A 16,707-nucleotide genomic window follows, 5' to 3' on the forward strand; every position below is an offset into this window, starting at 1 on the left:
ATGAGGATGACCATTTTGTGGGATAAATGTCTTCCCTACCATACCACACACAAATGAACATAGGCATCCATGACCCCATTTCTATAGGTTGCAGCATTCACGGTTCCACTAGGAAGCAAATACAGGTTGGTGCTTCCACCCACTAAGATGCCTCCCCAAACCATCATACTATCTCCATATTAGAGGGATGGTAACATGTCTCTGTCTCTCCAAATCAAAGCATCATGGTATTGTTTTAGAGCCTGGACTTGTCTGTAAGCAATACCAGCCCCTATTGATCATCGGACCAGTTGATGTGAAGCCTGGCTAATTTCTTCTCTCCTGTGGCATGCAGACTATGTGCTCTGTATGCTAGACTACCTTTATGAAGTCTTCTGTGCACAGTGGAACCAGATGGCAATGTTCCTCCTCTGGCCGACATGACGTCAGATCACAGCTGATTCAGGTTGGCACTCATTTCAACAAGTAGATAATTGAAGATATCGATTTCCCATTGTAGCTGTAGCCTTCCTTCACTGTATTTCCAGGATGCTGTTCGTGACTGTGGGAATTGGTTTCACAGTCTGTAAACCACAAAACAACTACCATGCAGCCATCTGATTACCTCTGCTCGACTTTGGCTGGCCTCTAGTCTTACAATGGTTTGCTGCCTGAATTCATCAGTTAAATTGTGTCCTCTCATATCCAAGAATTTTGCTATCACAAAAATGTCTTTGTGCATTTGAATATACTTCTGACAGCACCACCTGTTTGTATACAATAACCAGGCTCAGCATCACTTTTTTAGGAAAACACCTGGCTTTCAAGTGTTTCCCCTCCCACCAAAGTCATTCTAATTTTTCTCTTTGTTCCTTAATTTATGGAAAACTGTGCATATATTAAACCAGAAGATAGAAATATGACAATATTAAAAAATAATAAAATTAAAACCATCTAAATATTACTGAAGTCAGTAATATTTAGATGGGTTTTAATTTTATTTGCAGTGCAACTCTTAGGGAACAAAGGGATAGTATAGTAGAAAGTTTGCTATAGTGAATTTCTTTTAAAATAGCATTAACGCTATGGTATTTTGGCCAGTTTCTGTTAGTCTGTTACAAGAGAGAGTTTACTGTAACTATATATGCTGCAATAAGGGATGGTTGTTTATGGACAAATTTCAATGCATATAATAATTACCTTCTTCTTGGAGAGTATCTTGATCTGGTCTTCGAAGAATGTCAACTTGAGGAACAGTATAGCAAGATATGAGACGACTAACAGCACGATCATTAAAATCATCTGGATTGTGAGGATCCACAGAAAGTCTATATTCTAACCTCAAACAGCAATTCAGTAAGCCCTTAAAAACATCAAAAAATTGTTATTCAGAATTTTTTTTTTCAAATTAAAAATTTACATAGGATTCAATATCAACAAATTTAAAATTATACTGCAACTAACAGAGATGCACTAAATGTAATTAGATCTTTGTTTTTCCTTTCTGATAATTGGTGTTCAAATTATATTTTCACAAAAGCAAAATACAGTCACGAGATGCCTTCCCAAAAGAAAAATAGTTGTTTCTATAAATTATCTATAAAAATTCAAATGCCTTGGACATATTGTTAAGAAATGGAAGTAAAACATAAATATTCCTCCTCACCACCAGTTAACCACTTGCAAAAACAAAAAATCTAGATTTCTCTCTCTCTTGATATTATAGTACTGCACTGTTCATTCTATTCCTTTTCATAATCTGATTCTTAACATTTCCTTCAGTATTTGACCAATTCAGCATGCTTTTCAAGTATTTAGTTGGTATTTGGCTGGCGAAAGAAGAAAAAATTTGTTACATGACAAACACAATTGAGAAAAGCCACCCTTTATTTTACGTGATTGCACACAGCAGCTTGTCATTTGAAATAGGTACTTTCTTTGGTATTTTTATTTAGTCTATATTATTGCAGTCTTAAAAGTTGTTTACTTTATGAGGTATAAAAATTTTTCTTAAAATATTGGGCATGAATAATAAAGAAGCAGTATTTGAAAATTATTTATATGCAACACTAAGCAAAATGGAAAATATGCAAACAAAATATATGAGTGACACAGAAAAACAAGGTACACATCTCTGATTCTTCTTCTTTGAGTGCCATCTCCTATCGGAGGTTGGTGACCACCTTGGCAAATTTTGAGTAAAGTGTAATTGAAATATCAAAGCACAAAATCTAATATATATATATACACACACACAGAGGACCGGCGCATAGTATTTTTCTTGTGTGCACAATTAATGTTCGGTGCCTTTCCGAAAAAGTTTTTTTTGAATGAAGTGTGTGAATAAAACAAACTGGAAATGAAAAACAAATGAAAACTGCTTTACAGTTTTCATTTGTTTTTCATTAGTGCCAAACCATTTAGTTTTTCTTGATTCATGCTTGAACGCATGTAGTTCTTTATTAATTGTAATTTAGAAAATGTTCTCTCTCCCTTATCAACTGAAATGGACAAAGTCAATAGCATTCTCAATGCAATCAGTGAATTTGCAGAGTTCTTCAAGTTTACTGATTATTTTGTGTCGCTGACGGCGCCTTAACAGCCCGCTAACATAACAGGCTCGAATGTCGAGAAGAATGAGTTATCAGTAATAAGCCGACTTTTAGGGCCAGACCACATGCATCCAATCCGATTAAAATTAGGAATGGCCCTTACACGGAACTCAACAATAATCATAAGTTGATTTATGATACATCAAAAAATAAAGGAGAACTATTTTATCAAAAATTACAGCAGCGATATAATCGGGTCCAGGATATAATTTCAGAATTTGTTCGTTTCCGATATAATCGGGTCCAGGATATAATTTCAGAATTTGTTCGTTTCCGGGAAGATCTGAAGGGGGCCATGCGGAAGATAACGTACATTCATAATTATATGTACCATTCTGCATCATTCGTTGTTCGTCTAAACTCTTTCTCATATTTTTTGACATCTTTTAGCGAACAGAGAAAAGTCAGCTACTGGACCAAATCTGAAAGCACACCCCAACTCAACATCACCAGAGTTAAAGATCGGTACTATCAACATAAAGAAGCCTGAATGGCAAAGAAATGAAGCTAGCTGAGGAATTAGATAAGTACCAGATCGACATAATAGGGGTGACTGAAACAAAAAAGACAAAAACTGGTGAGATCTTTCTGAGCAAATATAAAATGTTATATTCAGGGCAATAACAATCAAGGAAAAGAAAGAGTAGCCATAGTATTCAGCACAAAATACGAGGCTAATCTTCTTGAATGGCAGGCAGTCTCAAGTAGAGTAATGTGGACAAATATGAGAATGGGCAACTGGACAATGAGACTTATTTGTGCCTATATTTGTCCCACAGAAGGTTCTACTAAGGTAGAAGTGGAGGAATTTTTTGATGCTTTAGAAAAAGCAACTGACACAATGAAAAAGGAAAAGCTGGTCCTTGTCGGGGATCTAAATAGCAGAGTAAGAAATGATTGTGAGACATACAAAAATATTTTGGGAAAATTTGGAGAAAAGAGCAAAGCTAATAATAATGACAAATACCTGTTGGTTTTCTGCTCAGGACATGGACTGGTTATTACTAACACAATATTCCAACATAAAAATGTGCACAAATTAATATGGAGAGAAGAGTCAAGGAATAAGAAAAGTATCATTGACTATGTTATTGTTATGACTATGATAGTGATTTTTTCTCCCTGGTGCAGGACACCAGAGTGTACAGAGGATTTGAAATTGGAAGTGATCACTATTTAGTCTTGAGCAGGATAAAACTGAATTTCATATTGAAAAGAATAACATGTAAGAAAGTTTTAAAGCGAATAATAGTTGAGCAGCTCTCAGATGTGAACTGTAGATTAAAATACACAAAGTTTATTGAAGAAAAAATAAAAGAGTTTGAGAACAGGAACCAAACCTAAGAGATTCGGTGGCAAGGCTTGAAGAAAACCCTGATTGATTCAGCCAGAGAGGCATGTGGGGAGGTTGTCTGGAAGGATAGAAAAATCAGAACTCAATGTTGGACACAGGAAGTTAAAGAAGTTAAAAAAAACAAAAGAGTTTGAGAACAGGAACCAAACCTAAGAGATTCAGTGGCAAGTTTTGAAGAAAACCCTGATTGATTCAGCCAGAGAGGCAAGTGGGAAGGTTGTCTGGAAGGATAGAAAAATCAGAACTCAATGGTGGACACAGGAAGTTAAAGGGGCAGTAAAGGAAAAGAAGAAAGCATACCAAAAGTTCTTGGCAAATAAGTCAGCTTGTGTTCTTAGAGAATACAGAGACAAATGTAAGAAAGCTAAACAATGTGTAAAACTAGTTAAACAAAAGTCATGGGAGGACTTTGGCAAGAACATAGAAAATACATATCAAGAAGGTGGCAAAATATTCTGGAGGTTGTTGAAGAAGCTTAGAAATGGAGGAAAGAGCACTGTAAAAGGAGTTAGAGATGATAAAGGTGAAATGAAAACAGGAGAAAAAGATATCCTTCAAGTATTGAGTAACTACTTCGGAAATTTGCTAAATGAAACAAGCAGTGATAGCACAGTCGTAAAAAGCTCAACAAGCATACAGTCAGGAATACATATCCATACTTGAAGTAGAAAAAGCCATCAAAGGCGCTTGAAATGTGGAAAAGCAGCAGGAGTACATGATATTCGACCAGAAATGCTGAAGTATGATGGTATAAAAGTCTTACAGTGGCTGCACTGCATAGTTCAAAAGACCTGCACAGAGGGACAAATTTCCGATGATTGGAGTAGAGCTCTCATAGTACCCATATATAAAAAGGGAAATAAAACTGAATGTGAGAATTACAGAGGTATTTCCCTACTGAGTGTTCCTGGTAAGATTTATGCAAGTATACTTGAGAAACGGTTGAGAAGAATTGTGGAAGAAAAGCTTGGTGAAGAACAAGCTGGATTCAGGCCAAATAAAGGCTGTCAGGATCAGATCTTCACTTTACGACAAATAGTGGAGAAAGCATGGGAATACAACAAAGATCTGTATTTAAGTTTTGTCGATCTGGAAAAGGCATATGACAAGGTGCCAACAAAGAAGCTATTCAATACTCTACAGTTGGTGTCAATGGGGCATTATATCAAGCAATACTTAGTCTTTATTTGAGTTGTAAGTTAGCAGTTAGAATTGAAGGAAGTACAGGAAGACAGTTTAATGTTAAATCTGGTGTGAGACAAGGATGTACATTATCCCCTCTGTTATTCATTATCTATATGGATCACATTATGAAGGAAAGTGGTATTAAACATGATATCAGAATTCGAGATGTTAATGTCAGCTCTTTGCTTTATGCAGATGATGTTATACTTCTAAATAAATCCGCTACAAGGTTGCAAGATTCTTTGACTAAATTGAATAACTGTTGTAATAGAAATGGCATGAAGGTCAGCAATAAAAAGACAAAGAAAATGAAAACAGGTAGAATTGTTGAAAATGTCAACTGCGATGTGAACGGAGAACCTGTGGAACAAGTAAAACATTTCAGTTACTTAGGCATGATTTTTAGTGAAGATGGTAAATTAAATATGGAAATAGACAACAGAATCAACAAAGCTGGTATGGTAGGAAGTCAATTGAAAATTTCATATGGAATAAGAGAGAAATTAGTCGGAACACTAAATTAGCTGTATACAAGACAGTGTTCAAGCCAGTTTTAACTTATGGATGTGAGAGCTGGGTCAGAAGTAAAACACTTGACCAAAGACTAGAGACCGCAGATATGAGAGTCCTGAGAAAGATTAGAGGCGTGAACAGATGGCATCAATGGCAGTATCATATTAAAAACGAGAATATTAGGAAAGAACTTGACATTGTCAGCATCCAGGAATTTTTTAGCAGAGCTAATCTCAGGTGGTATGGTCACGTAAACAGAATGGGCAAAGAAAGATTAGCAAAATAAGTGTTCTCTGCCAGGAAAACAACCCAGAGGAAGACCAAGATATAGGTGGATTGATACGGTACAAAGTTCCTTAGACGATAGAAATATAACATCTGATAATGTTGGAGTCTTGACAAGTAACAGACTGATTTGGAGGAAAATTGTAGATAGGAAGTTAGTAATGATGTAAATTTTTCATGTAGTACTATCATATCCTGTACACCCCTTGAGGGTACCTGTCAGGAGTTTGATGATGATGATAAAGTTTTTTTTGTAAGTATATTTTTGTTTCTCTGGAAACAAATATATTTTTGTTTCCAGAGAAAATTGAAACTTATTTTCTGGACGTCCCTCGTATTTTACAATGCCAAATGAAGACTTTTAAGGCTATTCTTTGATATACTCTTATTCACTGACTGCTGTTCAATTATAAAAATTACAACTCTTTGAAACAGGACTGCTTTGTTAATGAATGATGGTAATTGCTATTTTAACATTTCTGTCTGATTTCTGATAAGAACCAACATTTGAAAACTACTGTCAAGGCAGCGAAACTTTAATCAAAAGCACTAATAAAAAACAAATATCAGGAAGCTTGGGAAGTATTCATATCTTTTAAGTAGTGCAAGCTAAGGCAAATCCGATGCAAGGATTGTCTTCTCATAAGTCCTCTTGTCAATTTTATTTTTACATTTTTATGTGGTTAAATGGTTAAGTGATTGGTGAAGTATTATTACACATTTGTTTATCTTTCTTCATTCTGCGATTTGATTGCAGCATACTAAATTAAATTTTAAGCATTCTGAATTAAATTTTATAAACAAATGTTTTCAATAAAAATTATACATCCAATAACATTTTTAGCAATTTTTAATGAGTGTATTTTTTCCCCTAAAAACATTTTTCATAAAATTTAATTCAGTATGCTTCAACCAAATATTTGGTGCTTGAGCAAAATCATGGTTTGCCACATTCCTATTTCTTAGCAAGTATAATTTACTTTCTAACCAAGTGGGGGGAAAAAAGGATATGTATATGATATGTATAATCAAATGTGTTTGTAGTAATTATTTTTTTTTAAAAAAAAGTTAAAAATTGTATGTAATCTGAGTCTAAAATCTGGCCAAGACAGATCTTATCAGACTCAGACAGATAAATAAAAAATTCATTCCTTTCTTGAGAGAAGTGCTGGCACTCCACCAGAACATGACAAATGGTGAGACATGTGTTGACTATTCACAGATGGGTGAATCATCAGTTCTCAATAAATATGAATGTGTAAGATGACTGTGACCTATCCAGAGCCTAGTAAGGCTCTGGATATTTCCAGATATTTGTAGGTGCACCATGCCACTGGGTTATTAGATTTCATCTTATAAACGGTCTGTAGGCTGTATATATGAGACTGACTAACAGTACAGAGAAAAATTAGCAGCTGATCCAGCAGCTGCAGTTTCATTTCCCCCAATTCCAATGTGGTTGGGAATCCAGCCACATTGGAATTGGGGGAAATGAAATGGGAATCCAGCACAGCTGAATATAAAAATTACAGACCTAAAATTTGTACAACAGTTGTAGAACCTCACAAAGCACTCAATGTTTGGCACAGATAATACACCAGAGATGAAATGATCTATAAAGAATTCAATGAGTCTGTATAAATCACATGCTTTTGGTAGTATTCTTTTATATGCACAAGCTGAATTGCATGCAACTCTGCTGTATAATTAACTGCATGAAGTGGGATCTGACTGGATATGATAAAGTATGAAATACAGCATCACAACCAACAGAAGTCTGATCCTGAGCCACTAGTAAAATGAGAAGGAAATCAGTTTTTTTTCTTCTCTGTGTACATTAAATAACTGCATGCAAATGGATAATAGTGTGAGACTGTCTTAATTAATACACTGAGAGGTTGCATGATGGAGCATAAACCTGCCAAGATGAAATGTTATTATGTTTTGCACAGGTAATGTTGTGAATATTTATGTCAATAGCTTGCATAATCTTTTTAACACACAAACCAAAAAGATGTATGGCAATTTGACATGTATGATATTGAGCCTCCCAACTTAAAAAAAGAATGAAACTAGTTCACATTACAATCCCTAAAACAAAAGCATAATGCTTAAGAAGCTTTTACCATAAAATAATACAAGTATCAAAATTTTAAAAGAATAGGAAGTTGCTTAAATTACATAGTTCCGCATTCTTCATGTATTTTAAGAGCTACAATATATACACAAGCACTCATTAATATCTTTTCAAGTTCATAGTTTTGAAAGTCAAAAAATTTGAACAAAGAGATATTTTAGAATTATCATTATTCTGTATACCATCATCAATTTCTTGATAAGGACATCAGTACCCTCAAGGAGTGTATAAGATGAGAGTGATACATGATTAAGTTCACATTACTACTAATGCCCTGTTAATAATTTTCCTCCAAATTATTCTATTGCAAGTCAGCACCTCAATATTGATGTTATATTTCTGTCTTATAGGGTACTTCTGACCGCACAAATCCAGCTAGATCTAAGTCTTCCAATTAGTCTTTTACATATTATATTTCCATTTAACACATTTTGCTAACCTCTACTTTCCCATTATGGTTAATGAAAATACCGACTAAGATTATATCCGTTCACACATTCTAGAATGCTAACAATGTTAAGTTCCTTCCGAAAATCTTCACTTTAATATGATTCTGCAAATGATTCTATCTGTTTGCTTCCTGAATTATTCTCATAACTTTCATTATCTGCAGTCTTCACACTTTCATCAACTCTTATTTCTAAACCAACTCTCAGATGTACAAGTTAAAAACGTTTACACACTATTGTATACCACTAGTTTAGTGTTTTGGCTAATTTCTCTCTTAATCCACATAAATTTATTCAAGTCCCCCCCCCCCCACACACACACCCAACTATACCAACTTTGCTTATTGTCTCTTTTCATATTTATATTGTAATCTTCACTAAAAAAATGTGCCCAAATGTACGAAATGCTTCACTTAAGTTTTCCATTGAGAATACATGTGAAGATTTCAATTTTCTTGCCTACTAATTATATATTGGGTTTTAATCCTTTTTCCCAAGTAAGCAAACAGACAAGTCAGTCAAGTTTTTGCCTGAACATAGTTCAGGTCTGAGGCAACTCGTGGTAAAGGTGGAGTAAGTTCCGATCACTTTCCTTAGTATTTTTCCCTAATGCAAAGCACATCCCCTTGCAGAGATGTATGATGCTATGCATTAAAGGCAAGGGCCACTACCCAGACCGGTTTCGACCTTTACTGAGGTCTCATCAGCGGGAGCCAGACCCAGAGGTGGTGATACTAAGGTGGAAGTAACAGAGAAGTCATATTTAAAACCCAATATATAATTAGTAGCATAGTCAAGTGGAAAAAAACTTCCATAAACTTCTTGCCTATTTTGGCTAATTTGTTTACAACTCATCATCGAATTCTTGTCATGTATCCTCAGAGAGTGTACAGCATATTATGATAATACTATCAGAAAAGTTACATCATTACTAATTTCTGATTGACAATTTTCCTCCAAATTAATCTGATATCTGTCAAGACTCCAATATTATCAGATCTTATATTTCTGTCCTCTAAGGCACATCTTATTGTTTCAATCCACTTGTATCTTTTCCTCTGAGTCTTTTTTCTCCTAATCTGACAAAGAACATTTGTATTGCTAATCTTTCCCCTGCTATTCTGCTGAAGTGACTGAATCACCTGAGATAGCTCTGCTAACACACTGGTGAATGCTAATAATGTCAAGTCTTTTCCTAATATCCTCATTTTTAATATGATATTGCCACTGATGCCATCTGTTCACGCCCCCTAATCTTCTGTTAATAATTTTACAGATCTATGAACTATTAGAACTCTTGTATTTGAGTGTTTTATTTCTAACCCAGGTCAGCTGGTTATCATCCCACAAACACTGAATGGTTTACACTACAGGGACCTGTTAGCCGAACATCTCCATCCATATCTACAGGAAGTCTACCCTGACCACAGTGCCATCTTTCAACAGGACGACGCACCTTCTCACCGGGCTCAACAACTACTGAGTGGTTAGAGGAACATGACAGTGAATTCGGCATATTGCCTTGACCCCCCCCCCCCCAGACTATAACCCAACTGAACATTTGTGGGATATGCTAGAACGGGGTGTGAGAACTTCTGATCCTCCTCCACAGAATGAGTGTGAACTGATGGAGATGCTGCAGCAGACATGGGTTGAGTTACGCACGTAGAATGTTTGACACCTTGTGGAATCTATTCCTAGACACCTGCAAGCTGTGACTGCACAGAGAGGTGGACCAATGCATTATTAGGTGGGAGTTCCTAATGCAAAGCTAACTCAGTGTATATTTTCAATGGAGCTTTTAAAATGGGAAGAATTTTTTTATGTATGATGTAGTATGACCAGTAAGAGGGAAATCAAGCGATTTCACTAACTGTTTGGATAATTTATACCAAGGAGAATCAGTGGCATCTACTTTGGGTCTTGGAAACGGGGGGGGGGAAGGGATTGGGTTCACTTTTTTACAATTGCTTCTGTGTTCTCTAAAAGCACAATGTGACTTATTTTCCAATAATTTTCGATATGTTTTTCCTTCATGGCCTCTTTCACTTCCCAAGTCCACTGTGGAGTTCTGGTTTTTCTATCCTAGCAGATAACTTCACTACATGCCTCTCTTGCTCAATAAATCAATGTTTTCTTCAGGGTTTGCCAGTGAATCTCCAAGGTTTGGTTCCTGTTTTTAAGCTATTTCATTTTTTCTTGAATAATGTTTCTGTGTATTTTAGTCTATAGATCACATTTGAAAGTTGCTCAACTTTGATTTGTTTTAAAACATTCTTATGCACTCTTCTTTTCAATAAGAAATTCAATTTTATGCTGCTAAAGATTAAATGGTGATCACTACAATTTCAAATCTTCTGTATACTCATGTGTCCTGAACCAGTGGGAAAACATAGTAACATAATCAATGAGACTTTTCTTATTTCTTGCATCTTCTCTCCATGTGAATTTGTGCATGTTTTTAAGTTGGAACATTGTGTTAGTAATAACTAGTCCATGTACTGAGAAGAAATTCAACAGGTACTTACCATTATTATTAACTTTGCTCTTTTCTCCAAATTTTTTCAAAACATTTCTGCATGTCTGGTAATCTATTTCCTACTCTGCTGTTTAAATCTCCAACATACTATACTATACCACTATATCAGAATACTATACCACTCTTTTTCTCTGCTTGTTATTCCTGAATACAACATTTTGTATTTGTTGCTTAAAAATATCTCACCTGTTTTGTCTTCTTTGTTTTAGTCACACTTACTATGTCAATCTGGTACTTATCCAATTCTTCTGCTAGTTCCATTTCTTTCCCTCATTGAAGCTACTTATGTTGATAATATTAATCTTGAACTCTGTTGATGTTAAATTGGGATGTGTTTCTGGGATTTGGTCCAGTAGCTGAATTTCACTGTTTGCTCTGGCGAAAACAATTGGACCATTGTTAAACTGGGTGATGCTCCAGCCAGCATGAAATTCGGTCATTATTACTGCATGAAACTTCCAGGGAGTCCAAGAACTCACTGGAAGTTTCACGTAATAATAATATTCACTAAATACATCTCACCCTCTCCACTACTACTTAATTCTCCAACTATGACACTAACACCATCTACTGCTCATCATCATCATCACCAACAACAGTATTTTTTTGTCTGTAAATTGCATGTGTTCTGAAGGCTGATTTGTCTGTATGTAGGATAAAAACCAGCGCTTCCAAGAGAAAAAACCCCCGCTACCTCCATATGAGATTAACTCATCTTCAATCGAAAAAGCCCATATAAGGATCCCCCCCCTCATCACGATGAGAATCAAACCCAGGTCTTTTCCAATTGAAGAGTGCAATGTTCCACTGTTCTTCTAATTGCACTACAATGGCACATTGTACAGCATCACGTTGTACCATCATTTTGCACTATGGTTTAAGCCAAGAAGAATATGATTTCGTTGGCTAAATCACATACTGCCAGCCCCAGGTAGATGCCTAACAGGATACACCATGAAAACGACAGGATTGGACATCAGGTCAGAAAGGTAGGGGGAGTTCTGTGAACAGTGAACTGCACCTCCTGGGAAAGTGTTCTGATAAATAGGCTTTAGAACCAAATGATGTGTGACAGGTTGCTCCGTCCTGTTGGAATACCTGTGCACAAAATGGAATGCTTTTTTTGCACAAAACATTCTATGCAAATCTTGGGTGAATGGAACCAATACAATCTCAATATAGCATTTGCTATTCAAGGTCCTGATTACACTACCCTCATCAATGAAATAGGGCCCAATTATGCCATGGCCAGAAAGCACATACCACATGGTGACCCTCTAGCTGTGAAGAGGTTTCATCATCAAATTCTTGACATGTACCCTCAAGGGCATACAGGATACTAACATAATATCTTAAAACATGAAAAACTTACATCGTTGTTAACTTCCCATCAATAATTTTCCACAAATCAGTCTCTTATCTGTCAAGACCCTAAACATTATCATATCTTATATTTCTGTCTTCTAAGGCACTTTTTACTGCATAAATCCACATATATCTTGATCTTCCTCTGGGTCTTTTTCCTGCCAACCTGGCAGAGAACACTTGTTTTGTTAATCTTTCCTTTCACATTCTGTTTAAATGACCATACCACCTGAGATTAGCTCTGCTAATACATTCCTGAATGCCAACAATGTCAAGGTTCTTTCCTAATATCCTCGTTTTTAATATGATATTGCTATTGATGCCATATATTCACACCCCTAATCTTTCCCTGGACTCTCATATCTGTGGTCTCTAGTCTTTGGTGAAATGTTTTATTTCTAACCCAGCTCACAGATCCATAAGTTAAAATAGGTTTGAACACTGTCTTGTATATAATTTAGTGTTTGGACTAATTTCTCTCTTATTCCATATAAATTTATTCAGTTGACTTCCTACCGTACCGACTTTGTTGATTCTGTTGTCTATTTCCATATTTAATTTACCATCTGGGGGTGCTTAAGGGTCAAAGCTGTATAACTGAGAGGAGACCTCCACATAGCCTTTAAAGGAATGCGGAGAACCGACCAGGGCTTCTGATCTAATGTCCAATCATCACCTTCTCGTGGTGCACCCTGTTGGGTATCTACTTGGATACTGAACAGACGAGGATGGGCTGGCAATTTGGGATTTAGCAGACCAAATTGTATTCTTATTGGCTTAAACCAAAACACAAAATGATGGTACAACATGGTAAAATTTCATGCCAGCTGGGGCATCGCCCGGTTAAACAAGGTCCCCATTGTTTTTGCCAGGGAACCAGGGTGAACAGTGAAAAGTCAGCTACTAGAATAAATCTGAAAACACACCCCAACTCAAAATCACCAGAGTTAAAGATCGGTACTATCAACGTAAGAAGCCTGAATGGCAAAGAAATGGAGCTAGCTGAGGAATTAGATAAGTACCAGATCGACATAATATGGGTGACTGAAACAAAAAAGACCAAAACTGGTGAGATCTTTCTGAGCAATAAATACAAAATATTATATTCAGGCAATGACAATCAAGGAAAAGAAGGAGTAGCCATAGTATTCAACACAAAATACGAGGCTAATCTTCTTGAATGGCAGTCAGTCTCAAGTAGAGTAATGTGGGCAAATATGAGAATGGGGAACTGGACAATGAGACTTATTTGTTTTCTCCCTGGTGCAGGACACCAGAGTGTACAGAGGATTTGAAATTGGAAGTGATCACTATTTAGTCTTGAACAGGATAAAATTGAATTTCATATTGAAAAGAATAACATGTAAGAAAGTTTTAAAGCGAATAAAAGTTGAGCAGCTCTCAGATGTGAGCTGTAGACTAAAATACACAAAGATTATTGAAGAAAAAATGAAAGAGTTTGAGAACAGGAATCAAACCTTGGAGATTCAGTGGCAAACTCTGAAGAAAACATTGATTGATTCTGCCAGAGAGGCATGTGGTGAGGTTGTCTGTAAGGATAAAAAAATCAGAACTCCCTGGTGGACACAGAAAGTTAAAGAGGCAGTGAAGGAAAAGAAGAAAGCATATCAAAAGTTCCTGTCAAATAAGTCAGCTTGTGCTCTTAGAGAATATAGAGACAAATGCAAGAATGCTAAACACTGTGTAAAACTAGCTAAATAAAAGTCATGGGAGGACTTTGGCAAGAATACAGAAAATAAATATCAAGAAGGTGGCAAAATATTCTGGAGGTTGTTGAAGAAGCTTAAGAATGGAGGAAAGAGTGCTATAAAAGGAATTAGAGATGATAAAGGTGACATGAAAAAGGGAGAAAAAGATATCCTTGAAGTATGGAGTAATTACTTTGAAAAATTACTAAATGAAACAAGCAGTGATGACAGCACAGTGGTAAAAAACATTGACCAGGCATGCAGTCAGGAATACATATCCATACTTGAAGTAGAAAAAGCCATCAAAGGCTTGAAATGTGGAAAGGCAGCAGGAGTAGATGATATTCGACCAGAAATGCTGAAGTATGGTGGTATAAGAGTCTTACAGTGGCTGCACTGCATAGTTCAGAAAGCCTGGACAGAGGGACGAATTCCCAATGATTGGAGTAGAGCTCTCATAGTACCCATATATAAAAAGGGAAATAAAACTGAATGTGAGAATTACAGAGGTATTTCCCTACTGAGTGTTCCTGGCAAGATCTATGCAAGTATACTTGAGAAACGGTTGAGAAGAATTGTGGAAGAAAAGCTTGGTGAAGAACAAGCTGGATTCAGGCCAAATAGAGGCTGTCAGGATCAGATCTTCACTTTACGACAAATAGTCGAGAAAGCATGGGAATATAACAAAGATCTGTATTTAAGTTTTGTCGATCTGGAAAAGGCATATGACAAGGTGCCAAGAGAGAAGCTATTCAATACGCTGCAGTTATATGGTGTCAATGGTGCATTATATCAAGCAATACTTAGTCTTTATTTGAGTTGTAAGTCAGCAGTTAGAATTGAAGAAAGTACAGAAAGATGGTTTGATGTTAAATCTGGTGTGAGACAAGGATGTACATTATCCCCTCTGTTATTCATTATCTATATGGATCACATTATGAAGGAAAGTGGTGTTAAACATAATATCAAAATTGGAGATGTTAATGTCAGCTCTTTGCTTTATGCAGATGATGTTATACTTCTAAATAAATCCGCTACAAGTCTGCAAGATTCTCTGACTAAATTGAATAGCTGTTGTAATAGATATGGTATGAAGGTCAGCAATAAAAAGACAAAGACAATGAAAATAGGCAGAATCACTGAAAATGTCGACTGTGTTGTGAATGGAGAACCTGTGGAACAAGTAAAACATTTCAGCTATTTAGGCACGATTTTTAGTGAAGATGGTAAATTAAATATAGAAATAGACAACAGAATCAGCTTCAATTGACTTCCCACCATATCAGCAAAGCTGGTATGGTGGGAAGTCAATTGAATAAATTCATATGGAATAAGAGAGAAATTAGTTGGAACACTAAATGTATACAAGACAGTGTTCAAACCAGTTTTAACTTATGGATCTGAGAGCTGGGTCAGAAGTAAAACACTTGACCAATGACTAGAGACCACAGATATGAGAGTCCTGAGAAAGATTATAGGCGTGAACAAATGGCATCAATGGCAGTATCATATTAAAAACGAGGATATTAGGAAAGAACTTGGCATTGTCAGCATCCAGGAATGCGTTAGCAGAGCTAATCTCAGGTGGTATGGTCACTTAAACAGAATGGGCGAGGAAAGATTAGCAAAACAAGTGTTCTCTGCCAGGTTGGCAGCAAAACGACCCAGAGGAAGACCAAGATATAGGTGGATTGATACGGTACAAAGTGCTTTAGACAATAGAAATATAAGATCTGATAATGTTGGAGTGTTGACAAGTAACAGGCTGATTTGGAGGAAAATTGTAGATAGGAAATTAATAACGATATAATTTTTTTCATGTAGTACTATCATATCCTGTACACCCCTTGAGGGTACATGGCAGGAATTTGATGATGATAATGAATTTACCATCTTCACTAAATCGTGCTTAAGTAGCTAAAACGTTTTACTTGTTCTATAGGTTCTCCATTCACAATGCAGTTAATATTTTCAATGCTTATGCCTATTTTCATTGTCTTTGTCTTGTTACTGCTGACCTTCATACCATATCTATTACAACTCTTCTCTTCTGTCTAAGACGGGTTGAGTCTTCTCTTGAGCAGGATCTTCCAGTCTTCTCTATTCCTTGCTGTTCGAAAAAGTTCCTTATATGTTCTGCATCCCGAGATATTCTTTATTAATTTCAGCCAGGTAATTCTTGGTCTTCTGGGTCTTCCTTTTTCAGTTGGAAAAGTATTGATTAGGATGTTAGGAAGTCTGTCTGCATCCATGCATACAGTGTTCCAAACCATCTCAGTTGTTGTTTTCTAATTTTTTCTATTATTGTCTGTTTATACAATAGTTCTTGTCTGACTGTGATGTTTGTTTTCTTTTTATCCAACTTGTTCTATTTATTTTTCTTAAGCATTTCATTTCAAATGCCAGCAGTTTTTTCTCCTCTCTTTTTTTAACTGTCCATGCTTCTGCTCCATAGATGACTGTTGGTATAATTATTGCTTCATACAATTTGATTTTGGCTTGCTTAGATATCTTGTTTGTTTTCCAGATTTTCTGTAATTTTCCCATGGTGGTCCATCCTATCGCTATTCTGTGTTTGAT

At 36.0% G+C, this 16,707-nt stretch overlaps 1 protein-coding gene across 3 annotated transcripts in view; it reads right to left on the minus strand.

The window, feature by feature from the left end:
* Elys (AT hook containing transcription factor 1 homolog) overlaps nt 1-16,707 on the minus strand; it is a 509,801-nt gene that overhangs the window by 384,309 nt on the left and 108,785 nt on the right. For all 3 annotated transcript variants that reach the window (XM_090402410.1, XM_090402411.1, XM_090402409.1), the window contains exon 9: nt 1,180-1,342. In XM_090402410.1, the coding sequence (XP_090258536.1) occupies nt 1,180-1,342 (163 nt within the window). The remainder of the gene's footprint in view (nt 1-1,179; nt 1,343-16,707) is intronic.

This window comes from Typopeltis vanoorti, chromosome 13 (genome assembly GCF_054136105.1).
Source record: "Typopeltis vanoorti isolate ZY-2024b chromosome 13, IOZ_Tvanoo_1.0, whole genome shotgun sequence".
Classification (NCBI taxonomy): Eukaryota; Metazoa; Arthropoda; class Arachnida; order Uropygi; family Thelyphonidae; genus Typopeltis; species Typopeltis vanoorti.